We start from the raw sequence: 27,725 nt of genomic DNA, 5'->3' as shown, positions 1-27,725 counted from the left end.
GAGACTGTGAATTGTCGCTGAAATTTTAGAACCTACTAGATTCAATATCAATAACACTACACGTTCGATGACTTCGGGCTCCAGCAAGCAAGCAAACAAGAAAGCAAGCAAGTTTCCGTGGGGAAGAAAAATTGACACATCTGAAGTCGTCGTGACCTGTAAGATAAGACGTCCGGTGCGTTCGTGTCTGGCGATGTGGCGGTGTTCGGGTTCCGCTGGCGGATGCAGGTTTTTCCGGTGAAGTGCGTGCTTGTGCGTGCTTGACAAGTGTTCGCGGTTGGCTTCCTCAGTGTGGGAGTAACATCGTGTAGGAGAGGTGGAACCCGTAAAATTGTAGTTTGCGTAGTGGCTGGTAAGATTTGTTGCGGTAAGAAGTTTGCATGGTGGTAAAATGTCTTGTGAGTCTGCACAGGTAGCCGGAGGTGAGACTTCCGCGGTCGCGGCCCATCCAGTCCGCGAGAACCGGGCAGATCGCCTCGACGGTACGGAGGCCGGCCGACGGGTCCGCCAAATGACGAGACCACGCCTCCAACACGGACTGCCGAGATTGGAGCCCCCGCGCTCCGGCTGCACTTGCGCCAGGGCGCGCCGCCTCGTAGGAGACTGTGAGGTATCCTTGAATAACTCTGACTGCGATCGCGCGTCGCAGCGCGGCGACGTTCTCGTGGGTAAGGACGTGGCACCAGACGGGTGCTTTGTATAGTGCCATTGACCATCACCCTGCCTATTTCTGCCGTGAAGCAGTGGTGTATTTCGGATTGAAGGGTGGGGCAGCGGTTGTAACTATACTGAGACCTTAGAACTTCTATCTCAAGGTGTGTGGTGCGTTTACGCTGTGGATGTCTATGGGTTCCAGTAACCACTTAACACAAGGTGGCCTGTGAGCTCGTCCACACATTAAATCGAAGAGCGTAATCAAATGAAATTAGATACGAAGTTTAAAGGGACGTTTAAAGTAGTTGAAGTATTGGATGGTGACCGTTACACATTGAAAGCTTTAAATTCTAAACGTACTTACAAATACCCACATGATAGGCTAAGAAAAATGTCAGCATGACACATACCAGTCGAGGTTGATGTAAATGATGATGATGAAGAGCAAGCTTAAATTGTGGTGAAAACTCGAGTAAGCATAGTCTATCGGCCGTATTGTGTTCGACCGTACCAGTAGCTATTACGTAGTCGTAGCCCGGTAGAAATCGGTGTCTCTTGAGGCAACTCAAGTAGTCCGTGGGTGCGCGGTGCGCGTTTGGCTCTGGCGGAGGTCGGGGTCTGTAAAGACCATCGTGTGTAGTCAGCGGGTGATGCACACGGGCGATCCATGCTGTGGATGCGCATCATGAGGGCAATTGCGATTGCTGGTCGGCTGGAGAGCCGTGGCGTTAGATATTTTTACTCGGAAGTTTTCTTTGATCTGAGTTCCTGTAAGCTATGCCTGATTTGTACAGAGTAAATTTGATGTTTGATGAACGACTGTGGTACGTGCTCTGGCTGCTGAATAGTGAACTTTGTATACCCTATTGTTTGATTTGGTTAAAATGGTATTAAAACAGTTTAAAGCTTTGATGACTTTAAATTTTCCGATAAGTCGTAAAGTGTAGTCGGGAGTGATCGAGCGGAACAAGTGTTCTCGTGGATGTTTTTGATTGTAGGTTAACCATCACACGATGTCGTGTACAGTCAGGAAGGCCGTGTCGCAATCAACACGTGATTGCTGCACCCAATACGAGATATGGAACGCAAACGCCGTCTGTCGGCGCTCGATGGGTCAACTATTCACCGGCCGAGCGGAGCGACGTGCCGGTAGCTGCGTAATATCGGGCAATTTTGGTAAATAAGAACAATCTGGTGAGTCGTATTATTTTTATTTGGAATCGGGTGCCGAATGCTCTCTTGTCAAGAAATCTATTAGTAGTAGCTTCATAATTCAGCAATTTTATACGATGGTTCTCATAAAAGGTTTCTGTTGTTTTGACCCAAAACTGTACGGAACAAATCCTATGCGATGGTTTATAGCTTACCTATTGTATGTCATGTACTACCTGATAGTTGTTTTAATCGGTTCAGTGAGATTGAGCATTCAGTGAAATAGAACACTTAAATCTAGTGTCCTTATTCGAAGCCCAGACTTGCGTTATTGATGACCAAGCTCGCGATGAGCTCATGGAATTGTTCTTGACAAGAAGTGCTAGAAGCCGTACATCTTTTTTTAATTGTTCTACCCAAAGAATAACAGAGGCGAGCCCCTTCGAATTCTTAATAGTTCGCGTGCCATATCCCTATAGGTTTTTACTTAAAATGATACTAAAAGTAAGAGATTAACTTTGACGAGACCAGAACATTGGAAAGTTAGTAAAATTTGATGTTGAATTTTGTTGAAATGAAGATAGATGGCTCTAACTGGTAATAGAACCTATGATTACATAAGGTTGCCTCTAAGTAGTGCTACTGACGAGACTGATCAGTGAGGTGAGAGTATCTCCATCGATTGGTACAGCGGAGACCTGGGTCTCAATGGAGACTATTGTTGTGTTGGTCTACTAATGACCTTGACTCTATATTGTGAAGTGATGTGCATTGGTTTTATCATTTGTTTTAATGATAATGTGGGTGGCAATGTCACTAGCTGCGCCGGCAGCCAGGCCAGGAGCGTTCTATACGATTTTGTTGACACTAGTGATGTAGAAGATGTAGGATCAAATGACCACGATACAACTGACTGATTAAAGTAAGGATTTTGTTGTCCTATTTTGTGTGATTAGTAAAGAACAGTATTCAGTGTTATTTATGACTGGTAATTGAACACCTCGCTCGATTTAGGTGATGTGTTCGTTTTATTGCCGGATGGAGGCATTGCGATGTGTTTTATGGTTGAAGTGGGTACTGGATGGAAGTTCCACTTGCGTGCCGGATGGAGGCATTAGTATTTTGTGTTGAAGTTGGGTACCGGATGGAGGTCCCACTTATTTGCCGGATGGAGGCAATAAGTAGTCAAGAGCTACTCGATGTAGGTGGCACTTGAATTGGGTTATCGTCACTCGATATAGGTGGCATGAGTTACTCTCACTAGATGGAAGTAATTGTAACGATAGTTTGTGGTTGATACATAATACTGATGAAATACTGCTCAGATTGAGTTGTTTTGTAATAACTCGGGTTTCTAATGCTTATTGAGCATTAATTAAATTTTTCAGTTGTATAGTGTATCACTAATAGTTGGGTAATTATGTTATCTACTCACACAGGTTAACATAGTCTGTTAAAGATCTTGTTGAAAGCTAACGTTAAGGTTTGTAATGAAACGAATCCCAATCCTCAATCGTGAATGAATCAGGAGTGGCCGAGACGAAACCTGTTAGATATTGCAGAAGGTTGTTTTCCTTGCAGGAGCGTCACACAGGGACGTGTGACGTGTCAGAATGGCCGTGTCGTGGATAACGACTTTTAATTTTCGTGGATAACGACTTTTAGTAATATTAAGACGGTGGTTTTGATTATTATTTTAAATGATGAAATGTTGTTTTGATAAATATCACAAAATGAAGGGTAGACTCCGTAACGCCACAGTATAAAATGGCGGTACGTGGACAGAGTCGTGGCATTCCGTGTCAGACAGTAATTCCGTCCGTCTCAGTCGGTCAGTCGGTCAGTCGGCCAGTCGGTCTGTCGGTATGTGCAACGAAACTGTCGGTTTATCCTGTCATTGTGAAAGTTGTGTGTGTTGAGTTTCAATAATTATTATTCAAAAGGTTTTATTGACTTTTTATAAACTGAGTTCAACCAAATACGAGTGATGACGGAACCTACCGCTCAGCCATCCCTGACGTGTGCCGACATATATATATATCAGTCTATGGTTCCTATAGTACAAGGGATCTTAGTTTGGGACCAAAGGACAAGGTGCAATTTGTTCCCTGCCATTATTTAACTCTATGACATATTACTATATAGGTCTATGCTTTATAGGCATAGATGTGTCAAGGCCGCCTTTTTTTTAATGCTTAGTTGGGTGGACGACTCCCCCACTCTTCAAACCGAAACGCATTACTGCTTCACAGCGGAAATAGGCAGGGTAGTGGGCGGTGTGAGTCACAAGATTTCCTACCACCAGTAATTACGCAAATTATAATTTTGCGGGTCAGATTTTTATCACACGATGTTATTCCATCACCGTGGAAGTCAATCGTGAACATTTGTTAAGTACGTATTTCATTAGAAAAATTGGTACCCGCCAGCGGGATTCGGACACCGTTGCATCGCTAAATACGAAAGCACCGGGCGTCTTATCCTTTAAAAATTGAAGGAATTATATCTATCGTAAAGCACAATTGAGGATTTGGTTGGAGAGTAGGCACTTTGTGAAGGTGCGGCGGTGAAGCAGTCATGCGTTTTAATGTCAAAAGTGGGACAGCTGTTGTTTTGTGACTTCCACTTTGCCTCTCAAAGAGATGTCAATAGGCTACGGCCATCACGAAGCCGATAGCTCGTCTATCAATTCACGCAATGAAAATACCTACCACACCTACCTTTTTACTGGTGGTAGGACCTCTTGTGAGTCCGCGCGGGTAGGTACCACCACCCTGCCTATTTCTGCCGTGAAGCAATAATGCGTTTCGGTTTGAAGGATGGAGCAGCCACTCTAACTATACTTGAGACCTTAGAACTTATATCTCAAGGTGGGTGGCGCATTTACGTCGTAGATGTCTATGGGCTCCAGTAACCACTTTACACCAGGAGGGCTGTGAGCTACCCATCAAAACAATAAAAAAAAACTTTTTTAATTATTGCAATAAAATGTGTTCATATAATTTGATTCAAATTGGTCGACCTGATGAATAGCAGCCATGATTGGGTTCAGCGCGAGGTCATTTCATTGGGTAAGAAGGATGAGAGCAATCTCCGCAAATACGTTCATTGTGTCCGTTTGCTTTGTCGCTGGTTCTTCGTACCTACCTGTTTCCTTGATGTTGCAATAACGAGTACCTACGTTAATATTTTTAAATTGAATTAGATGAGTAGATGACACCCACTTCGTCTTAACTGGTAATGCCACGTGCTATTTTAATATCTTACTCTTCGGAACTCTGCTTTTTTTTGTTGCTTTTTTTATTGTCTAGGTGGGTGGACGACCGCACAGCCCGCCTGTCCACCTGGTGTTAAGTAGTTATCGGAGCCCATGGACATCAACAAAGTTATACTGCCACCCACCTTGAAATATAAGTTCGTCGACCTGTACGAGTTGTTAATATGGGGAATATTATCAACCAATTAAGCGGTAATTAGGAGCCGAAGCGAGAAGATTTTGAGGGTATGGTATCTAATCATAAACGTGGTTTACTGTGGATGGTTACCGAAAAAGTTTTTCAGTAGCACACCAACGCTCTATTCTCAACACTTTAATCCATGTTGCTATGCACACAGCCGAGGATAGGCAAGAGAGGCGCAGGACGAGCTCACAGCCCACCTGGTGTTAAGTGGTTACTGGAGCCCATAGACATCCACAACGTAAATGTACCACCCACCTTGAGATATAAGTTCTAAGGTCTCAAGTATAGTTACAACGGCTGCCCCACCGAACGCAAACTGAAATTCCTTACTGCTTCACAGCAGAAATAGGCAGGGTGCTGGTGCCTACCCGTGCGGACTCACAAGAGGTCCTACCCACATTAAAGTATTTAAGTAATTCTATCAACTTCGTCCCTGGCAACCTCATCAAGCAGCATGTAGAAATGTAACTTGATGAACCTACCCAGTGTCAGTCCATCCAGTCTTTCTGCTAATACCCTCCAGATATTGTTGGTGCTTCCTCTTACTCTACGCATAATGGATGCCACCTTTTTGCGCATTATCGCGAAATAGTCATCAGTGTGTGCATCCCATCCGTAGTAATATCTACAGCAAAAAATAACAAATCAAATAGCACGGTAATTTTTCCGGTAAATGCTTAGTGCGAGTATTTTAACGTTCTCGACAGCGTAAAAGTTAACCCAATTTTGTATGCAGTTGGAACAGCGCCCCTAGCGGCGAACGTACGCAAACGATCCCGTTTCATACCAATATGAGTTAACTTTAACGCTATCCCATTCCCGATTCTGCGGAAAGAATGGAAAGCAGTCGACGTCGCCCAAAACACGTCATTTCGGATCCTCCCGATCCACTAACGGTGCTTTTAGGTACTTCAAGCACCGGTCACCGTTCTCGTCGAACCCGTCGCTTGCGACGAAGGGCTCGACGAGTAAATTAACCCTCAGACACAGCCCACTTAGTTTCTCGCCGGATCTTCTCAATGGGTCGCGTTTCCGATCCGGTGGTAGATTCTGCGAAGCACGGCTCTTGCTAGGGTTCGTGTTAGCAACGTTGTCAGGTTTGAGCCCCGTGAGCTCACCTACTAGTTAAGGTTACGCTGGAATAGCCTCTCAAGGCGACCAGCTTAGGTAGGAAAAAAAATCGCTGTCGAGAACTTTAAAAAACTCGCCCTAAGCACACAGAACTGTAAGTTCGGCGGCGACATTCACCACATTTGAACGTCCATTTGACCTGGAGCACGTAACGCATTGCTTAATTATACATGGCTTTGACCTGGACCGGCCACAATTTAAATGTAAGTGCATTTGCCCTTGACTTTCGTTATATAACTGCACAAATAAACACGCTGAGTGTATTGTTGAGAATAATTGACGCAATCAGTTTCGGCTACTTATTAACCATTTTAGTGCTGTGTTTATTTTCAGATATTTTCCAAGAATTTGCTAAACAATTTTTGAAAATAAAGTCCCTTGTAAAAAAATTTTTATTATAATATAAAAAATATATACAAAAATTAATTCACAGCAAAATAATTTTAAATGGTTAAAACGTTATAGATGCGCAAGCTAAGATACGTCCATACATGTCCCTACACTTCCAACCCTACAGCCCTACACTACACTCAATAGGGGTGGTGGATTTCATGTTGTGATGTGTCTATGGAATTTTGTTACCACTTATTCAAGGGTTCTGCATTTTTCCATTGATCTAGTGCAATTATGAGCAAAACGCGCCCCCCTAAGCATTTCTAAAGTTGAATAGCGACTTTCTCCATCAATTCGGTTTTTCTGTTCTGTTCTTGTTTGTTCTAAATCTTGCTATAAAATTTGTATACGAAATCTTTAATTTTTTCAGTTTTATAATTTTTTATTCTAATATTTATTATAAATAAAGTTTCCTAAATTATTAATAGGAGTTAAACAAGGTGCAATTATTTGCGGCCCGCCAAAAATAAAAATTAAATTGGTCCATTGATTAAAAAGGTTGCTCACCCCTGATCTAGTGCAATAAATAGAATGATGATGGTGGACCGGATCACGAGTATGTTCAACTTAACAATGCCATTCATGACATTACTATTCAATAAGACTTCCACTGTCGTAAATCGTATAAATAAACTTTCCCATTTCATTTCCCATTAAACAGAAATATTGTCTTCATACTTAGTATAATTTTTTAAATCTCTGCGATAACCTTCATGACTGCGGTATTACAAGGAACGGGGTTTAATGTAAGAACGATAAAACATGTACGTAATTACATTTATCTAATATATAAAATTCTCGTGTCACAATGTTCGTTCCCATACTCCTCCGAAACCGCTTGACCGATTCTCATGAATTTTTTTATGCATATTCAGTAAGCCTGAGAATCGGCTACTATCTATTGTTCATACCCCTAAGTGATTAGGGTTGTCCACCCCTAACATTTTTTTTTTTTATTTGGACATTTTTTTTGTTATAATGAGGTATTATGTGGTTGAATGAGGTTTTGTTATTTTTATTATATATTCCCTCATCGTTCACAGCACTACATACCTCTTTCACTCATTTACCACATCCTTACACACTTACAAAAAGTTAGTTCTTTTTTCTACACTAGAAATTCCCTAGAAATCTTATATATGGCAAAACAATGTTTGCCGGGTCAGCTAGTAATATATATATATATATATATATCTATACGTTATCTATTTAGCGCGTTGTAATCGCTCTAGGTTTGAGTTAAATTAATTTGGATTCCATCATTAATATGACACTTTCTATTTACGTGATTTTCGTGTAAAATAAATACTTTTTTTTTCATTGCGTAGACGGATGGACGAGCTCACAGCCCACCTGTTGTTAAGTTGTTACTGGAGCCCATAGATATCTATAACGTAAATGCGCCACACACCTTGAGATATAAGTTCTAAGTTCTCAAGTATAGTTACAACGGCTGCCCCACCCTTCAAACAGAAACGCATTACTGCTTCACGGTAGAAATAGGCGGGGCGGTGGTACCTACCCGTGCGGGCTCAGCGTTGCCAGGATATTGTAGTAAGTTAGACTTAGTCGTCGCGGCGTAAAGGATAAGACGTCCGGTGCATTAGTATCTAGCGATGCATCGGTGTTCGAATCCCGCAGGCGGGTACCAATTTTTCTAATGAAATACTTAACACATTTTCACGATTGACTTCCACGATGAAGGAATAACATCGTGTAATAAAAATCAAACCCGCAAAATTATAATTTGCGTAATTACTGGTGGTAGGACCTCTTGTGAGTCCGCACGAGTAGGTACCACCACCCTGCCTATTTCTGCCGTGAAGCAATAATGCGTTTCGGTTTGAAGGGTAAGGCAGTCGTTGTACTTTAAAAAAACGGAGAACTTAGAACGTATATCTCAAGGTGGGTGGCGGCCTTTACGTTGTAGATGTCTATGGGCTCCGGTAACCACTTAACACCAGGTGGGCCGCGAGCTTGTCCACCCATCTAAGTAATAAATATATACGTATATAAAATAACAGAATACATCCACGATTCCACAAGCTAACGATACACTTGCGTAATCTCACGAACGTAAGCAAGTGTCTTTATTAATTTATGTCTCTGTAGCTTGATAAAATTACTCTTAAAATTATCCATCACCATGCTATTTACAACTCTACTGCCACACCTCAGGCGCATGCCGCGTGGTGGCGTCGTGTGGTGTGTCAAGATGGAGCGATCTGATTGGTTGTACTGTGGCAGCACGTGCTCAAATATGACGTCATTAGGCAGAGCCGTACTCTGTGCAAGTTAGTAGGGGCCTTAAATGATTGATCGAAGGAGGAAAAAGGTATTTTTTTGTTTTGTAATTCTGAAACCAATTCTTGGCTTTGCCTTTCAAATGACTCCGAAACTGGACATCGCTCGAAATGTCTACCCCAAGTATCACGATACTCTAGGAAGGTTTCAGGGATACTCCTTAGAATTGCGGCGACATGACAAAGGGGTCCTTCTTCGCAGTGAACGCGCAAACTTGTGTCCTTAACGGGTTGAATTGAACTAAGTTCAGTTCACCCCATTCGGAGACTCGCCCCAGAGAGTTCGCCACTTCAGACACCAGTTTTGATCGTCTCTCTTGCACCACGCTCCGAGAGATGCTCTGATGGCCGATATATCGTGCATCCCCCGTTCTGTCATCTGCATAGCAATGCATGCCATCAATAGACATAATGTCATTGATATACAGGATGAAAAGCGTGGGCAAGAGCACCGAACCTTGTGGAACGCCAGCGTTAATGGTCATGGTATCTGAACAGTCACGTCTACAACGACCGTGATACTCCGCCCATCCAAAAAGCTAACGATCCACTTGCAGAGACCCTCGGGGATTCCGTAAGATGGTAGCTTTAACAGAAGTGCCCTATGCCAGGCCCTGTCGAAGGCCTTCGCGATATCAAGGCTCAGCCCACCTGTGAGTAAGAAGATCGCCAGCTGAGCGACCGTGACGGAAATCGCACTGTCGGTCACTGATCAGCTGGCGATCTTTAAGATACTTCAGGAGTTGTATATTTATTATCCGCTCCATCACGTTGGAAAGCAAGGAAGCTATCGCGATAGGCCTGTAGCTCGATGAGTCCGACCGGTCACCCTTCTTGGGGATAGAGTGGAGGTGGGCGGTCTTAAATGAAGATGGAATCCTGTTAGTGCAATAAGAGAGGCGATACAAACGCGTTAGCGCAGGTGTCAGCTCAGGGGCGCACCTTTTCAGAACCCCTGCAGGGATGCTAATAGCCTTAATTTAATTGAGCTCGTTCGCCTAAAAAACCAACGCCTCGCGAAAAACGGAGAAATTACTTTAATTAATTTGGGATCAAAAAACACTTCGATACGTCCCCCTGTTTACAACAATTTACGTTGACGAGTCGTTTTAACGACTGACATTTTGTTATCATGTTTTTTTTCTTTTTATTACAGCTGATAGTGTAGTCTCTCGGCTCATCCGGCTGTTGAATTAATTTAGATAATTTCGGTACCACGCCCGTATTTCTGAGGAACGAATATATTGCGTAATTGTCTAGAAATCGCGATGTTATCTTTATTCATGTCAGTCACCTATTGTCGTTCTAATTTAGATCGTAATATAGAGTTATTCCTATCGAATAAAAGTTATGTCATTAAAACTATCTTACTAGGGTCTTGTGAACACACTGAGCCACTTAGTTTTTCTATTTTGAATAGGAAATTCATATTAAAAATGGCGTTATATAAGTTCGTATTGGAATAGTGTATGTAAATATGGCGTATACACATAAGCCGACTCCACTAAAGATCCTTCATCCTCCAGAGTATGTTTACCTAGCATTAATTTTCCAGCTAAGTAGGTCTGACTAATTTAACCTGGATGGACAGTGCTCGGGGCCTGTGTAAAAGCTTCTTATCTCAATTAGAGTTGTGCTTACAAATTATATTTTTTGAATACTGTGTATGGACAGTAATGACATACGGCAATGAGAGGCGGTCGCTCATTAAGGGCTTTATCGGAGGACTCAAAGTTACTCAGAGAGTTACGCGCGCCCTTGATATCAAATCAGGGATGAGGAGATTCGCTGAACAAAGCTAGCTGATATCAGACAAAGAATTATGGTGTCAAAAAGTTCTTGTGTGGATAGTTTGGCGCCCCTCATGGTGGACCGATGACCAGCTAAAGGTCATCATCAAAATACTGAAAATCCTAAGAACTTCATTTTTTTTTTCATTTATTCTTTGAATATGATTTGCAGAAATTTGCAGACAGCACCTTCTTGTAAATTCCGTTGTGTTTGTCAATTACGCTCCGAAAACTGCTAATTTTCACGTTTAGGATATTATAAAGGATAAAGACAAGAAGTATTCATATTTCATTTTTATTAAAACCATTCTCTTTAAACGAAGCCTGTATAACCATCTAAGTACATCGAATTCCTAACACATATTATAGCTACTGACAACATTACATTCTTTTTTTCGAACCGTACTAATTTAAATTGTTTTTTTTTTTTTTGCAACTCGTCAGCATTATTTAGCTGCCAAGTCGATTCGCAAAAAGTTTGAGTATTAAATTAGGCTTCTCATACTTTTGTTTGAGTCGATTACATTCAAAAGTCTTTTGTGTGTTCATTTTGTGAACGTTGATTATTCCAAGTGAAATGCCCATCCAAAATGGGCCAAAGACACAAAGCTTTTTATTGGAAATTCCGAGACATTTGTTTTTAGGTTAATAGTTCTACACAACCTTTGAATCTAATCAACTTAAATGTATACTATGTGTATTTTCTAAAAATGCCAACCTGTATTATGAAAGTATATATATATATCGGTTCACAATACGTAATTTTTAATGTAAATAATAAATCTAGGATAAAATATATATATTTTTAAGATATGATATTTTCAAAATAATTTAACGTTTTTTTTAACGATGATCCAAACGGTATATTGATTGTTATAAATTATAGCATACAGTTTCTTCACATCACTAGTATGCGTTAGCAGGCTGCTTATTTCTATTGTGAATTAATTGTGGCTTCGATTTGAAATGACGTTCTTTTAATGAAATCGAAACTTTATATATTTTTGTTTTAGCGAGGAATCTGGTTAAACGCGAGCTGTGTATTTTTTATTTTTTATTTATTGCTTAGATGGGTGGACGAGCTCACAGCCCACCTGGTGTTAAGTGGTTACTGGAGCCCATAGACATCTACAACGTAAATGCGCCATTCACCTTGAGATACAAGTTCTAAGGTCTCATTAAGGTTACAACGGCTGCCCAACCCTTCAAACCGAAACGCATTACTGCTTCACGGCAGAAATAGGCAAGGTGGTGGTACCTACCCGTGCGGACTCACAACACGTCCTACCACCAGTAAAAAAATGTATGAAAGGACAATGTCAGTAGCACAGCCAAGTCGCGAGCTACCGTAGAGGAATCTTCTATAGCTTCGTTTAACGAAGACCATGCTATAGCGCTTAGATTTTTTTTAAATTAATTACGCTGACAGATTAGCAATCAAATTAAACCTTATCAATGCTTATAGCATTATCAATGTCTAATGCGATGGTCATAAACACCCTTAAGATAAGATTAAGAATAAGATTTAAATTCAAATCGTAAACAAAATCATAATTGTTATGATCCGCTATTTTAGAACCGAAATAAACAGCTACACCCCTAAGAATTGAGTGCAGTGAAAAGTTTCGTTAAATATTAGGTGCTAAATAAAAATAGCGTTAAGATTTATTAAAGACAAAATATGATTTCGTGTCCATTGCATAGACTATGAAATTTAGGTGACGAAAGGGTGTCTAAATTGAAAAATAAAATTCTAATATTTTAAAATTTACTTTAAAAGTCTTCAAGATTATTTTGTAAACTAATGATATTGGATAGAGACATACATACATACGTACCTATAGTCTTAAAAATATGGCCATGGATTAAGCATGCTAAATCCTGGCTGCTATATTTAAATAAATGTTGTATGTAAATAATTTTCCTCTGCTTTTATTAGGTAGATATTTCTATGAAATTTTCGTAATAGCATAAAATTTTACAACCGATATTTATAATATAGAGATGCTACCTCGGTTTGAAATGAAATATTGTACCGTTTTTTTTTTTTTTTTTGTGTTGGAATTAAAACTATGGTTTTGCCAGTAATTAAGAACATGCTAGCCGTTTTGAACTAGCATTGATTATGATACATTACCCATTATGAAATAAACTTTACGTCTACAGACATATGTACGACTATCATAACACTTTTAAAAATCGTAATAAAATGAAAAAATCACGCCTATTACATAATACAGTTCAATATATTTATTCAATATATTATTTATTATTCGTTACAATAATGAACTTCATTTGGCTCATCACTCAGCCGTCCTTCGCTTGGAAGACTAACATAAACTTTACTAGACTATCACCCCAGTTTAATGTAGATACATTCGTACTTAATGGATTCCGTGTGGGAAATGTAAGTCTCGAATTTTATAACGTTAAAATAAAAAAAAGTCGCTAAAATTAAATGCTAACCGGATAAAACGTAGCACATCTCTCACGTTATGCAAAAGTATCTATCTATCTATATATATAAAAATGAATTGTTCCTTAGTCTCGCTAAAACTCGAGAACGGCTGGACCGATTTGGCTGATTTTGGTCTTGAATTATTTATGGAAATCCAGAGAAGGTTTAAAAGGTAAATAAATATAAAATGAAAAAAGGAATGAAATAAAAATAACAATTTTGTTTTTCCTTTGATGTGTCCGTCGTCGGACGGATTCCTTTTGTTTGTTTTAAGTTTATTTTATACAAAAACTTAGGTCTTTTATTTATCGATTGAGGCACTACGAAGTCTGCCGGATCAGCTAGTAAATAAATAAACATCACAATATGTTTCTGTGATATTATATGAGTCGACTATTATCAAAGCCGGCAATCTGACTTTTGGATAATTATTGGTAAATCAGAAAAACGAATTATTGACTTTGTATTCCATTGGCAGTCACAAAACTCTTCGGAACGACATCTTAGATAAATAACAGGTTAACTATTAACCTTTATTTAATGCAGGTTTTGAACCGTATTCTTTGAAGGAGACGATTATATTCAAATCAATCTGTATTGACATATCAATAACATTTTTTTTTCCAAATGCACAGATTGCCACCTTTGATAATAGACGACTCATATTTTTTTATTTTATTTAGATTGAGGCATATTAAAAGTAGTTTAAGAAACTACAATACTTGTTATAATTGAAATTCAACATAAAACAACGCGCTTCAAATATCAATTTTATGCATTTGAAACTTTTATTTGCAATTTTTACAAAGATTTTTGACAACTAGTTGAACAAAAGTTAAAGCGTTGTAGCTATTTCGCGTGCTATTTATTATTTGTTCGCTTACAAAATTTTATTGCAATGCTGTTTTTTATTCGTTCAACCGGTTCAAACTGATGCAGCAACCTTTTTGTAGATGCTCATGGATCAATAATTAGGTGAGCATCTTCGATCAACAATTGTAATTACTATTGATGATCGAAGGTGAGCATGATTTTTTTGATGTTTTTGTTTTAGCTGAATCTAAACACGGCTGGCAAAAGATGTTAAAATTCAACCGTTCCCCAGACTATTGATAATGTAAACGAATTGCTAAAAGCTTATCGATCGAAAGCATTGTTAAAATATTACAAGCCCTTAGGAAGACTCCCATAGACATTTTTTTTTTGGTACAATTTTTCCTTATTAGGAAAGGCAAGGGGATCTAAGCCCATACAGCCTTACTCTCATAGACACACTGAGTTAGATTCGACGCTATAAAGGTGATTTTTGCAAAAACCAATGATGAATTTTGATGAACATTTCCATCCATTATTACCGATGTATCTACATTCTAGAAGGTCGACTTAAACACATACATTTCACTACGGCATGCACAATTACACATGTGTATACGTACGACATCTATTTCTTTATGTTTTTTATTTTTTTATTCTTTCTCATTCAATAATACGAAAAATACACAACCGAATGTCGTTAATTATTTATTTGTGAACGTTTTAAAATCATTGTTACCGCCTTACTTAGGAGCGGGTGCTATTTAAAACGATGGCGTTATCAACGCTTATTTTCCTGCTTATTATTTTCGTTAAATAATTACGCACGCTACGAATATTTAACGTTTTTTTTTTTTTGGTCACCACTCTCAGTAGTTTTATTAATGTCTAAAACTCAAGAATAAAACCTGTAAACGTTGTTTTCCTTTTGTTTCATTGTAGCCTCGTGAGTTTTTTTTAAACATTTGTAAGTATATAGATTGTGAAGACCGAAAAGGGAATAAGCAAGTAGAGTAACACTTATGAAGTGATGAAATAAAATTAGTCCATTGACGAACATAATAATTAGCTATCTAGTGTGGTACGTTTTTCGGTAAAACATGATTTCATATAGAAGGGGGCAGTAAAACCCTGCTTCCGGCATTTTACATATACATATTATATTTTTTATTATGAATCAATAAATCAACTTCGCGGACTTTAATGACATACATTAATCAATTAATAGCAACACATTTTTTGAAGTTGTACTTCTTGTGGCGCCTTTGACAGAACAGGTAACAATTTGTATGAGCGTGTGACGAAATTGCCCGCGCTACGTAGCACATAACATAAACCAATTATTATTTATCTATAACTCATTTATATATTTCTTATATAATTCATTCTATGGGGTTTGTTGACTTCATACATAATTCAACTATGCCAAAGAAGTACAACTTCTTACATGCGTAAATCAGTACACATTTTTTTTTTAAATCGAACTAATGTTTCTAAAACCCTTTTACAATGAGTGTCCATGAAAACATTACTGTGAATATTACTATAATTATACTAACACTGTTACATTGTTGCCACGAAGCGACACTGTAGAACTTGTCTTCACTCTTCACCACATTTTATTTAAACAAAATTATCGAAACCTTTTATTAATCATTTTGAAGATAAAATTAGTCATTTTAGTTGAGGAATAAAACACGTTCTGTCGAAATATTTGAATGTACGTATACACTGCCGCCAAGCTATCTACGTAACGCAACGGCGTACAGCAGCACCGCCAACGAACTGCTAGTCGCGTCGTTATAACGTTATAACGTTCAATTATAACGCTTAACACTTTTATATTAGAGTTTCTTTCCCCCCGTATTTGTACAAATCGTTGTACGTCAACTGGCGTCGGGGGAGATCTCTGGGCGGTTTAACTGCATACTAGTTTTTCGAAGTCAATATTGTCACGAACTCTGTTGAATTAAAATAACGGCTAGTTAGAAAGTTATTTTCGGTTACTTTAATACTTTTGAAGGGCGCTCTGAGGGATTATTCGAGAACTCTTTTTTTTTTAATGCTTAGATTGGTGGACGAGCTCACAGTCCAACTGGTGTAAAGTGGTTACTGGAGCCCATAGACGTCTACAACATGAATGCGCTACCCACCTATGAGATATAAGTTCTAAGGTCTCAAGTTACAACGGCTGCCCCACCCTTCAAACCGAAACGCATTACTACTTCACGGCAGATATAGGGAGGGTGGTGGTACCTACCCGCGCGGACTCACAAGAGGTCCTACCGCCAGTAATTACGCAAATTACAATTTCCAGAAATCTTTTCTGCTACGAGCGATCCTACTCTGGAATGAGCTTCCCCCCTCGCTGTTTGCTGTTACCGTGGCCTTGCTAACATCTATGGGCAGCGATAACCACTCATCGCGAAGTATAAGCCGTTGAGTCTTTAATGATTTCGACTCGAAAATCCTCATCACCATCATCATCATCAGCCCAAAGTCGTCCACTGCTGGACATAAACCTCTTTCAATCCACACCTCTTCAACATGAAAATCCTCATCACTTTAGTACAATTTTCAATGTTATTCCTCAAGTATTAAATCCGCTGTAAGTAATTACCGTCGTAGTTGACCATGCCATCGCCATCGAGATCAGCCTCGCGGATCATATCGTCGACCTCTTCTTCGCTAAGCCGCTCCCCCAAGTTGGTCATCACGTGGCGGAGCTCCACAGAAGAAATCAGCCCGTCATTATTCTTATCGAATACCCTGGAACCGGAATGTTATTATATTGTGATGACTTTTTTGAATTTTTTTTATTGCTTAAATGGGTGGACGAGCTCACAGCGCACATAGTTGTTGAGTTACTGGAGCCCATAGACATCTACAACGTAAATGCGCCACCCACCTTGAGATATAAGTTCTAAGGTCTCAGTATAGTTACAACGGCTGCCCCACCCTTCGAACCGAAACGTTTTACTGCTTCACGGCAGAAATAGGCAGGGTGGTGGCACCTGCCCGTGCGGACTTATAATAGGCCCTACCACCAGTTTAGGTAAATAAAATAAATAGGTAGATACGTCCTATTTTAGCTAATTCGGGTGTTGGGAGTTCACGACTAGGTAACAATTATGTTCCAGCAACTGTGTTCGAGTGAACTATACCTACAGTTTAAGTTACGTCTGGTACTATTGTTCTGCTGATATGAGTAGCGTCACACATAGACATAACCCACGGAGTCTCTCAGTGGGTCGCGATTGCGATCCGATGTTAGATTCAGCGAAGCACTGCTCTTGCTAGGGACAGCCAACTATTCCCCCAAGTTGAGCCCGTGATCTCACCCACCGTTCTATGCGTAGTTGGAATAGCCCATTAGGCTCCCAGAAATTAGGTAGGGGGAAAGTAACGCCATCTGTCGTCAGATAGCAAAAACAAATGTCGAAACAACTAGAATATTCTTGAATCTTCCAGTTGTATCGAGATTATTCGGATGTCCTCCGAGGATGCTCTCGAGATAGGCAAGTCGATTGCGAATGTTCTGGAAATTTTATAGACACAGTTGAAACGACTATAAAAGCGCAACATGGACGACAGGAAGACAGTTGTATACAAAACGAAGTGAGAAAGAAAATTGTTAAAGCAAAAGCTACCTTAATCGTCGTAATAATTGAATTAACTTTTAATTGGTATTTCGATGAAGAGTTTTTATTAGTCTAGTTATATTCGCCGTGACCTAAGGATAAGACGTCCGGTGCATTCGTGTTGAGCGATGCACCCTGCCTATTTCTGCCGTGAAGCAGTAAAGCGTTTCGGTTTGAAGGGGGGGGCAGCCGTTGTAACTATTCTTGAGACCTTAGAACTTATATCTCAAAGTGGGTAGCGCATTTACGTTGTAGATGTCTATGGGCTCCAGTAATCATTTAACACCAGCTGGGCTGTGAGCTCGTCCACCCATCTAAGCAATAAAAAAAGAAAGATGCACATCTCGTGTAAATATTAACATTACTACATTCAAGACCAACCTAAATTACATTTTTGTTTCTAACCAACTATGACTTGGGCAGTACATCGACTATGTCAAAGAAATATCCTTCACCTGAAAGCCTCCCTAAGCTCGTCTTCTCCATCAGCTCCGCGCATCTTCTTGGACATCATCTGGAGGAACTCATTGAACTCGATTGTGCCGTTCCCATCTTGATCCACCTCCTTAACCATATCTCGTAGTTCCGTCTCTGAAGTGTCACCACGTAAATTAAATTACAAACAAAAAAACACGTGTGCCACACGGGGACTGCCGTGGTAAAGCTATTGCATAGCATTTTTTATCAACTTAAGCAATTATAATTAGACAATAATAATTTAATATTAAAACAACAATAAAATAAGAGCACGCTATATTTATAAACATTAACAAAAGCAAAATATTAACTGTCCCCTTCACACTCATAACCTAGACCGCGCGAGAGAGAGATGAGCAGACATTTCGTGATGCGCATGCAGTGCAACGTCACGCGGCGCGTTTATTAACAAACACTACACCAGCGCAACGTGTGAATGTGTTGAACGCGAGCTAGATGGTAGGCGGAGTGGGGGGAGTTAGGTATTATTTTCGTTACGGAATTTCTTGATTCGGTCGCCGCGCTCAAAGCTCGCGATAAAAGCTATGCAATAGGTTAAACATTTAAAGTAGTCGTGGCCTAAAAAATAAGACGGCCAGTGTACTCGCATGGCTGCGAGTATCGGTGTTCAAATCCGGCTGGCGATTTTTTTTTTCACATGAGACCTAAGATCACATGACATCTAAGTCTCAATTGTACCGTACAACTGGAACAAATTACTGCCCTGTGTGCTTAATCCGAGTTTTTTAACGTTCTCGATTGCGTAAAAGTTAACTCAATTTTTTTTTTATTGCTTAGATAGGTGGACGAGCTCACAGCCCACCTGGTGTTAAGTGGTTACTGGAACCACTGTCATGTCAGTGAACGCCAATTGTTTTCAAATTATCAAACACTACAACAACCGCTTTGACATTTCAAATCAAAATAATAAGGTTTAAAAATTTTAATAAAACACATATTTTTTTTAAAGATTGAAATGTTACATGAACGTTATTAATGTCTTTACGATTTAAATCTAAGGTATCATAACGGGAACATTGGGGAACATTTATTGGTTATAAAAAATAGCTTGAAAGGGCAACGTAATATTTTGTTTTCAACTATATGACTTGTTTAACTTTTTTGTATGAAGTACTATAAAAATTCAAAAGTGTTGCCGTTGGCGCCGTGGCTTAGTTGGTTAAAGCGCCTGTCTAGTAAACAGGAGATCGCGAGTTCGAATCTCGCCGGGGCCTTCAGTCAGTTTGATGTCCTATTCATTTTTTATAATTGTTACTAATTATATTTAAATTTTTACATGAAAATTTTCAATTTTTGTTTTGTTATTTTGAGTCGTATGACTTTTCTATCTAGTCTTCGCCCCATAATCGAAAATCGAAGCCCTAAGTTTTTATATTCATTTTACGTATTACACTGCATCTGTTGTATAATTCTCGACATTATGAAAAAAAAAAAAGACTTTTATTCAGCCCTGTCAGCTCTGCAATGGCTACTAAAAAAGAAAAGAAAATCGGACCATAAATAAAACAGAATATTTACATATTTTTTTTTTATTGCCTTTGTAGGCAGACGAGCATACGGTCCACCTGATGGTGAGTGGTTACCGTCGCCCATGGACTTCAGCAATGCCAGGGGCAGAGCCAAGCAGCTGCCTACCAAAAATACATAATATGTGTACACGACGTGCAGTGTTTACGTACATAAATTTCCAATAGTAAATAATGAAAATCAACTAGGTACATAAAAATTAAATGTCTTCGTGGATTCGTATATAACGACTTAGTAGATACTAAAAACCTTATTTCTGATTTAATTACTTAATTTTTAATTAGATAAAAAAATCGGTATAGCGAGTGCTGTTCTGTTTAAGCTTCGTGAATGAGAAACATAAGCTTAAGCTTATAAGCTCTATATCCTGCTCACCCGAAGGTCTCTGCCCGAGAGAGCGCATCACGACGCCAAGTTCTGCCATCGTGATTGTTCCGTCTTCATCTTTGTCGAACAGCATGAAAGCTTCCTTGAACTCTGAAAGCACATTGAAATGAGCTTTAATCATTTTAAGCTACAAAGATGCCTTAATCTCGTGTGGTTACGAAACTGCAAGGGAGGCAGCCCTAGAAGGATCAATAGATGAATGACCAAAAGCAATATTTTTTTATAGTACATAAACCAAGGGAGGACCAATTCATGACGCACGGATGTTAGGAGGTCATTGAAGTCTTTAGATGTGACAGTTTGTAAGCAGTTACCATATTTAATAAATCTTAGTCAGAGACGGATTATGCGTAAGGCAAACTAGGCACGTGCCTAGGGGCGTGTAGTTACAAGGGGCGCGCGAGCTCAGAATTTTTAAATATATAAAGAAAATAACATATCGACGATTTCTTCACAGTTATAACATCATATTTGATACGCGCATTAGAGTAAGTACAGGGGTCGTGGTCTACTAAAGTCTAGGGTTTCATGATACAACGTCCGGCCGGTACAGGGGCGTCGATAAAGTGATTGCCTATGGCGCTCTTGACCTTTAATCCGCCACTGATCATAGTTTGAAGCTTTAATCTTATAGAAAAATAATAATAATGCTTACCCGCCACTTGCTCCTCCGTGAGCCCGTACTCAGACTGAAAGTATATTAAAGGTTTGATTTACATATGATAAACAAAAATCTAAAAGAGGCGAGATTAATCGGTTGGAGATCCTGGTTATAGTTTTGAAGTCATCGTAGCCTAAAGGATAAGACGCCCGGTGTATTCGTATCTAGCGATGCACCGGTGTTCGGATCCCGCAGGCGAGTACAATTTTTTCTAATGAAATACGTACTTAACAAACGTTCACGATTGATTTCCACGGTGAAGGAATAGCATCGTGTAATAAAAAACTTGCGCGATTACTAATAGTAGGGCATCTTGTGAGTCCGCACGAGTAGATACCACTACAGTATTAATCTCTGCTGTGAAGCAGTAATGCTTTTCGGTTCGAAGGATAGGGCAACTGTTATACTATAATAACTGAGACAAACTTTTTTATTGCCCTTGTAGGCAGACGAGAATACTGCCCACCTGGTGGTGAGTGGTTACCGTCGCCCACGGACTTCAGCAATGCCAGGGGCACAGCCAAACCGCTGCCTACTGTTGAGTACTTGTTTGAAGAAGGACATGACTTAGAACTAATGCCTTAAGGCACCATTAACGTTGTTGATGTCTATGGCCTCCGATTAGGTCGTCCACCCATTTTAGTAATAAATAAATAAAAATGTTTCACTAAACAAAAAGCAATGATCATCTTGATCCTCAGTCTACAGCCGTCCACTGCTGGACATAGGGCTCCCCAAGAATCGCCACAATAACCATTCCTTCGACCTGTAACAGATCGTCGGTCCACCTCGCGAGAGGCTTACCCACTGCGTAACAAGGAACAACCTACTTAAAAACAACTAATCAATATTCCATTGCAGAAATCAATGCTAAATGTTCAACGAAAAATGCTTAAGTAGGTTGCCTTACATAAAACATAAAGTTTATGCGCAGTCTTAGATATAACTTTATGTTTTATGTAATAATGTATATGTTACCGGAAATGTATGAAATCAAGGAATTGTATACAAATCCTAGGAAATGTGTACAATTCCGATACTATTTAGGAAATGTATAAAATATTGTTTGAAAAACTATTTAATGTATAGATATCCTAGGAAATGTATAAAGTTCCTCGGAATTGTATATAATTCCAATATCGTATTAGGAAATGTATAAAGTAAATGCTTTCTGTAATAAAACACGTTGTTAATAATATTTTTTTGTCATACCGTAAAATAATAATAATATATTCATATTATCTTACTAATTAAAACTTCTAAAATTAACTATCTATTAACTTTTAACGTATCACAAAATCAACTTATATTTATTCTTATAAAATCAAATTTTCATTTGGCAAGTAATCAGTCTGGTAATTAAGTAATTATAAATGTCAAAGTATAAAAGTAAATCTTTATATTATATTAGTTTGTCAGTCCATATAGCTATTTATTTTTGCAGGGTAAGCTCGAATGGCATTTGGAAGTACATAGTACTTTATTTTTAAAACACAGACATCTTGATGTAGCACAGTTTTTCTTGCAAAGGCACTTCTTAAATCCCTGGCCGGTTCCAGTGGATTGCAAGTTGGCAACGGACCGTAGTGCAAGACTCGTCCCGCTGTCCCCGCGTACCCACCAATATCTTAAATGTTTTACATTTCCGATTGCTATTTAGGAAATGTATAGATTTCCTAGGAAATGTGTAATGTGTAAGTATAATATAATTTATTTCACACATTTCCGTGCGATTTTAGGAATTACATACATTTCCTAGGAATTGTATACAATGACGGATTACATACATTTCCGGTAACATATACATAAAACAGTGAGAAAATGTCAAAAAATAAACAATGTCGTATATGCAATTCCTCATGATTGATACCACTAGATTCGAGTTAATATTAAAAAACTTGTACTAAGTAAGATGTCTTTTGTCTTCCACTGCTGTCTTTTAGCCGACATCAAAAAAGGAGGAAGTTCTCAACACGACTGTATTTTTTTTTTTATGTTTGTTACCTCATAGCTTTTGGTAACTGGTTGAATCGATTTTGATGATTCTTTTTTTATTAGAAAGCTGACGATTCCCATGTGGTCCAATTTAGTCCAGTTCTGATAATGGTATCCATGAGAAAACCATAAAATTCGCATTAAGTACGTGTGCGACAAATAAATGAATAACTCAAAAACTCAATATCGCGACAACCGATTTCGATGATTATTGTTTTTAGTGTATAGATTAATTTTTTAATGTTTTGGAATAAGAAAGTTTTCTATTTAAGGTCAGTTTTTATTAAAGCATGTCTATTTACAATGATTAATTATTAATAATTCGGAATCCATATTAATTAATGAAACCGATTTAAATATTTCCTTTAACAGAATCTCGAAGAGAAATCGATTACATTATTTAAAGTGTAAACAACTCTTGTATCTATGGGTGGCACGTCACATTGGGCACGTACCCAATGTTTTCTATTTTCTGAATATAATCTATACGGTATGTAGGTAACATCATGAAATAAACTCCTTAAATTAAAAAAAAACAGAGTAAAAGCATAATGATATAGCATTCAGAACGCACCGAAACTTGTCGTATAGCGAAGTCGGTCGTGAGCCGTCTCAGCCTTCTGTATTCTTTACTGTACACGTCATCGGAGCCAGACGCTTTAGCCATATTAATATTAAACCTTTATCCAATATAAAAAGTAGAACGTACAAAACACAAATCCACTCGAAACTTTTATCAATAAAAAAGTTTACCCGATCAAGTCTTAGCAAGTTTTACAAGAGAACCTTTCCGAGCGTCGAGTCAAATTAAAAGTTCGTTCTTGATAGTTTTGGTTAGAAAATAAAAACAAAAACAACTTCAAACAAACTGATTTTAGTTACAACTAAAAAAAAATCGCTTTTATAGATAGCAAGCGAACTATGTAGTTTCAGCTTATGCTGGTGATATCTGAATATTGTACTAATTTAAAGAAATTGTATTGCCTTTAGCATGCGTGCAAATTATTTTGTTAATAAGACCTTTCACAGCTGGTGAAAATCATGTTGATAGATTTCGTTACATAGATAGATTCAAGCCAAGAAGGGCGTTAAAAACAACAAGTTTTACAACAAACAAACAAACAAACAAAAAGGTTTTGTAAAATAATGTCACTTTTCCCGCCAAACGTTTCGGAAACGAACGACTTTTTAAAAATTTGAATTTACGTATCACCGTGGCGCATAGCCTTGAAATAATCAGCCAGTTTTTATCACCGTCACAATATCATCTATTTATGTCACTTGGTAAAATAAATACACTTTATTAATAGCGTAATCTTCGAGAACGCAAAAGAGGCACGGGCCGCGTTTTTTTTTTAATTATTTTCATAAGAAATTATCGAACTGGCCGGTGACATGCGCGACGCGTCATTGTCAGCTCGGATTATTAGTGGAAGTTCTATATTTAAATAATTCTGCGTGCTAGCTATATGTACCGAGATCACTCAATAATGTGAAACGTGGCCAATAGAAAATTCGAGAGAATAAATTTAAAAAATATTTAATTTTATCTATTTGTTTCGTGAATTCGTTAACATATTTCACCTAATGGCCATGTAACAATTACCCCACATTTATACATATTATCAGTCTACAAAGCCAATTTGAATTTTGTTTAGTTAGTATTTTGAATAATAATAAGAAATAAATTCTAGATTCTGTTTTAACACTTTTAACTTTTAACTAAATAATGTTAAGTTTTAAAACTATGGTAGACGCTGTACTCCCCACCCAAGTATAGATATTACAGCCCCGCCTAATTCTGTGCATATTTCGGTTTTAAATTTGTTAGTTGTTCTATCGTTGCAATCAAATTTCAATCTTATGTTTTATGTTTGGCAACATGTAGAACTTAGTTATCATTATGAAACTTAATTGCATAAATGAAGCGGCAGTTTATTACAACATTAAATAATTGTAAACTTGGCACGTTTGATGGAAAATATCAGAAATTTGGCGGGAAAATTCAATTGTACAATCACAATTATCGATATCTTCTCAAACGATGTTAGATTCAAAATATTGTATATCACTAGAGATTGTTTTTTGTTTTATTCAGTTGGACTTGTGCCAAATTTTCAATGGTTGTAAACATGTGTTCACTATTGAAATTAAAATAGTGTTGTGAAAACTGGTAGCGACATCTAAAAATTTTTAGTAAAATTAAAAATTATATAATTTTATAAGCTACGGATAGATGGCTCTGTGCTAGAAAATTAGTCATTTGTAAACTGAAAATATCCAATATTAGTGCAAATGGATTTACCGGCGATTTTGCTCGCATTTGTATAGGAAAAAAAAAACTCCTGGGAATAGTAGTTTCTATAGTATATGACGGGAATTGTGTTAGATGAAAAGTACCTTTTGAAGCTTTTAGTACGCGTCTACGTGGTTGCAAAACGTATCGGTTAATTAATAGAAATGTTATATCGTAACAAGTGACTAAATAAACTCACTTTCTTACAATAACGGTATGGATTTCAAAGGGCGTTTTTCGGTGACGCTACAAATAATAAGATCTTCAATGTTTTCCGTAATAATTGCGTAGGTAATAGATGACTTTGTAAATTCCGCGGTTAGTATTCCAGGAATTAATCCCATGTTGGGGTCTTTGATTATTTAGACTTTTCTATTTTATACTACTTAATAAAATATGTTTCTTTATTTAGTTAGTAAGTTAGTAAACGTTCCACTAATAAAGAACCACAATGTAAAACACAAAAGTCGCGTCCGCTATCTGCTTGTGCATAAAAGTATGTAATAAAATTACACTTGTTTGTTGTTTTTGTTGTTGTTGTTGTAAGTTGTTGTACTATTCCCGAAGTATCAACAACAAGTGTACCAAACGAAATAAAAAAATAATATTTTTTTTTATTTCCATAAATGCCATTAAATTAAATCGTAATATAAAATGACACAATTAAAGATGACGTAGTTCCAATAAAATTTTTAATCTAATTTACGAAAATTTCTATAATCTACGAGAATAATACTCGATTCTGTGAAAATGAAAACCACTAGTGTGATCGAGGTGAATTTCGTAGAGGTTTTTTTTTTTTTTTTTTTTTTTAATGAGGGACTACTCGTGGCCTCGAGCAAAGACTCAGCCAGGAGGGATGTGATTTACAAACAGCTGTCCGAGCGCTGTCGAAGAAGACCTAACAACTCAAGAGTAGCTGCTTCGGGAGAGAATCTTCGCGAAGATCTGGCGAGAAACTTAGCGGGCTGATGCATGGGTTAGGTTGCACGTCGAACTCTTTGCCGAGTTAAAAAAAAAGTAAATATTTGAGAAAAAACAAAAAAAAAAAGCCCGCTGAGTTTGTTTCGCCGGTTCTTCTCAGGACTGTGTCTTTTTTTGGAACCGGTGTTAGAGTTAACATTGTTATTTATATTTTGACATTCAACAAGTGTGTCATACTGACATCTAAGTTGAAATAAATGATTTTGAATTTGAATCGAATTTGAGTTCGACGAGTACGGTTAATTCGTTTGTTTTTGTTTTGTGCGTCCAAGAATGTCAAAATGCCAATAACCGAGGCTATAAAGACCGCCGAGGACAGTAAGACGTGGGGAAGCATTGTGCATCGAGTCGTCCACATTTCAAATTAGACACGACCTTCAACGAAGAGACCGACTCAGAAGAAATCCAAAAACACCGATTGGCTCTCTATAAGCCAACCCAAACGCAACTCCTCATTAGGAACAGTCAGTCACACAATGTTGACTGCAGTTAATTAGCTCATTCCAAAGATTTACCACGTTCGCATATCTCAACGATTCCAAGACAGTGGATCGCGATTCCGATCCGGCAGTAGATTCTGCGAAGTACTGCTCTTGCTAGGGCTAGTGTTAGCAATTTCTCTCAGGTTGAGCCCGTGAGCTCACCTACCCGTCAGGGCATAGCTGCAATAGCCTCCTAGGCTGCCAGCGAATAGGTATGTTAAGAAAAATAAAATCCGAGACGAATATAACATTCGATTATAAATAACGATTGAAATGCGGAAAGACCTTGTAACCCTGAAAACAGTATTTAACGATTTAAATGAAACTAAAGGCTTAACAAGAAAGAAAAAAACACGACTCTCGCCTACTATAATTCTGTCAACTATATCTTATAGTATACCTGTCCAATGGCCGCTATGAATAGTTTTATGAGGCACGTTAACGAGTTTTACTGCCGCTCCTCAAAAACAGCATGATTAATACATTTTATTATTTTAAAACTGTCTGAAGTTTATTGCACGATACATACATAGCATACTTTATCTGGATTCACTTGTTAACGTAAGACCCACAATGTAAACACTAATATTGTCATAACAAGGTAACTATCTACAAAACTTGCATATGTTCCGTCATGACCTATGCAAGTGTAGTGTTCTCTTCAGGTCATCCTCAGGATAGCCGTCGGAGAACCGTGGTATGTGTGGAATGTAGATATTCACGACGATGTAAATTTAGTACCGATAGGCAAGTATCTTAGCGACTCGTCAGAACGCTACTTCAACAAAGCGGCGCGACACGAAAACCCTGTTATCGTGGCCGCCGCTAATTACTTATCCGATTGCAACGAGATAACGCAAAGCCACCGTCGCCCGAAATATTTCTTGATTCAACCTCGGTACCTTTTAAGCCTCTCAAGCGCCGGTAACATTCCGGAGCGAACTAACCCTTAGACACTGAGTTTTTCGCCGGATCTTTTCAGTGGGTCGCGATCCCGATCCGATGGTAGACTCTGCAAAGCACTGCTCTTGCTAAAGCTAGTGTTAACAAATTCTCTCAGCTTGAGCCCGTGAGCTCACTTACCCGCTCGGGCGTAGCT

The 27,725-nt window shown here is 38.4% G+C and overlaps 2 protein-coding genes and 1 non-coding gene across 9 annotated transcripts in view; 2 read left to right on the top strand and 1 right to left on the bottom strand.

Moving 5' to 3' along the window:
• Positions 1-3,844, top strand: LOC149502579 (uncharacterized). The gene is made up of 2 exons (XM_089729242.1): positions 1-610; positions 1,653-3,844. Exons 1-2 carry the CDS (start codon positions 392-394, stop codon positions 1,836-1,838), a joined length of 405 nt encoding a protein of 134 aa, XP_089585368.1. The 5' UTR covers positions 1-391; the 3' UTR covers positions 1,839-3,844.
• A 7,319-nt stretch (positions 3,845-11,163) lies between these two features.
• Positions 11,164-27,725, bottom strand: part of LOC114242954 (neo-calmodulin) — a 227,835-nt gene continuing 211,273 nt past the window's right edge. For 6 of the 7 annotated variants that reach the window (XM_089729249.1, XM_089729250.1, XM_089729245.1 and 3 more), the window contains 5 exons: positions 20,864-20,897; positions 20,197-20,298; positions 18,252-18,387; positions 16,776-16,924; positions 11,164-16,116 (listed from right to left, as the gene is read on the bottom strand). In XM_089729249.1, the coding sequence (XP_089585375.1) occupies positions 16,085-16,116; positions 16,776-16,924; positions 18,252-18,387; positions 20,197-20,298; positions 20,864-20,897 (453 nt within the window). In that variant the 3' untranslated portion in view covers positions 11,164-16,084. Of the gene's footprint in view, positions 16,117-16,775; positions 16,925-18,251; positions 18,388-20,196; positions 20,299-20,863; positions 20,898-23,438; positions 23,685-27,725 lie in introns of those variants that run through there. The other variant, XM_028174291.2, reaches the window with a different exon arrangement.
• TRNAT-AGU (transfer RNA threonine (anticodon AGU)) lies at positions 19,435-19,508 on the top strand. The gene has a single exon. It is a non-coding gene; the product is annotated as a tRNA-Thr (tRNA).

The sequence above is a fragment of the Bombyx mandarina genome, chromosome 08 (genome assembly GCF_030267445.1).
Source record: "Bombyx mandarina strain Sakado chromosome 08, ASM3026744v2".
In the NCBI taxonomy this organism is placed as follows: Eukaryota; Metazoa; Arthropoda; class Insecta; order Lepidoptera; family Bombycidae; genus Bombyx; species Bombyx mandarina.
Note: the sequence above shows the minus strand (reverse complement) of the source record. Positions and strands in the feature narration are given on the sequence as shown.

Coding starts and splice junctions, on each gene's coding strand:
- LOC149502579 (XM_089729242.1), top strand. CDS start 392: ATGTCTTGTGAGTCTGCACAGGTAGCCGGAGGTGAGACTTCCGCGGTC. Junction 611..1,652: donor GCCTCGTAGGAGACTGTGAG/GTATCCTTGAAT, acceptor TTTTGATTGTAG/GTTAACCATCACACGATGTC.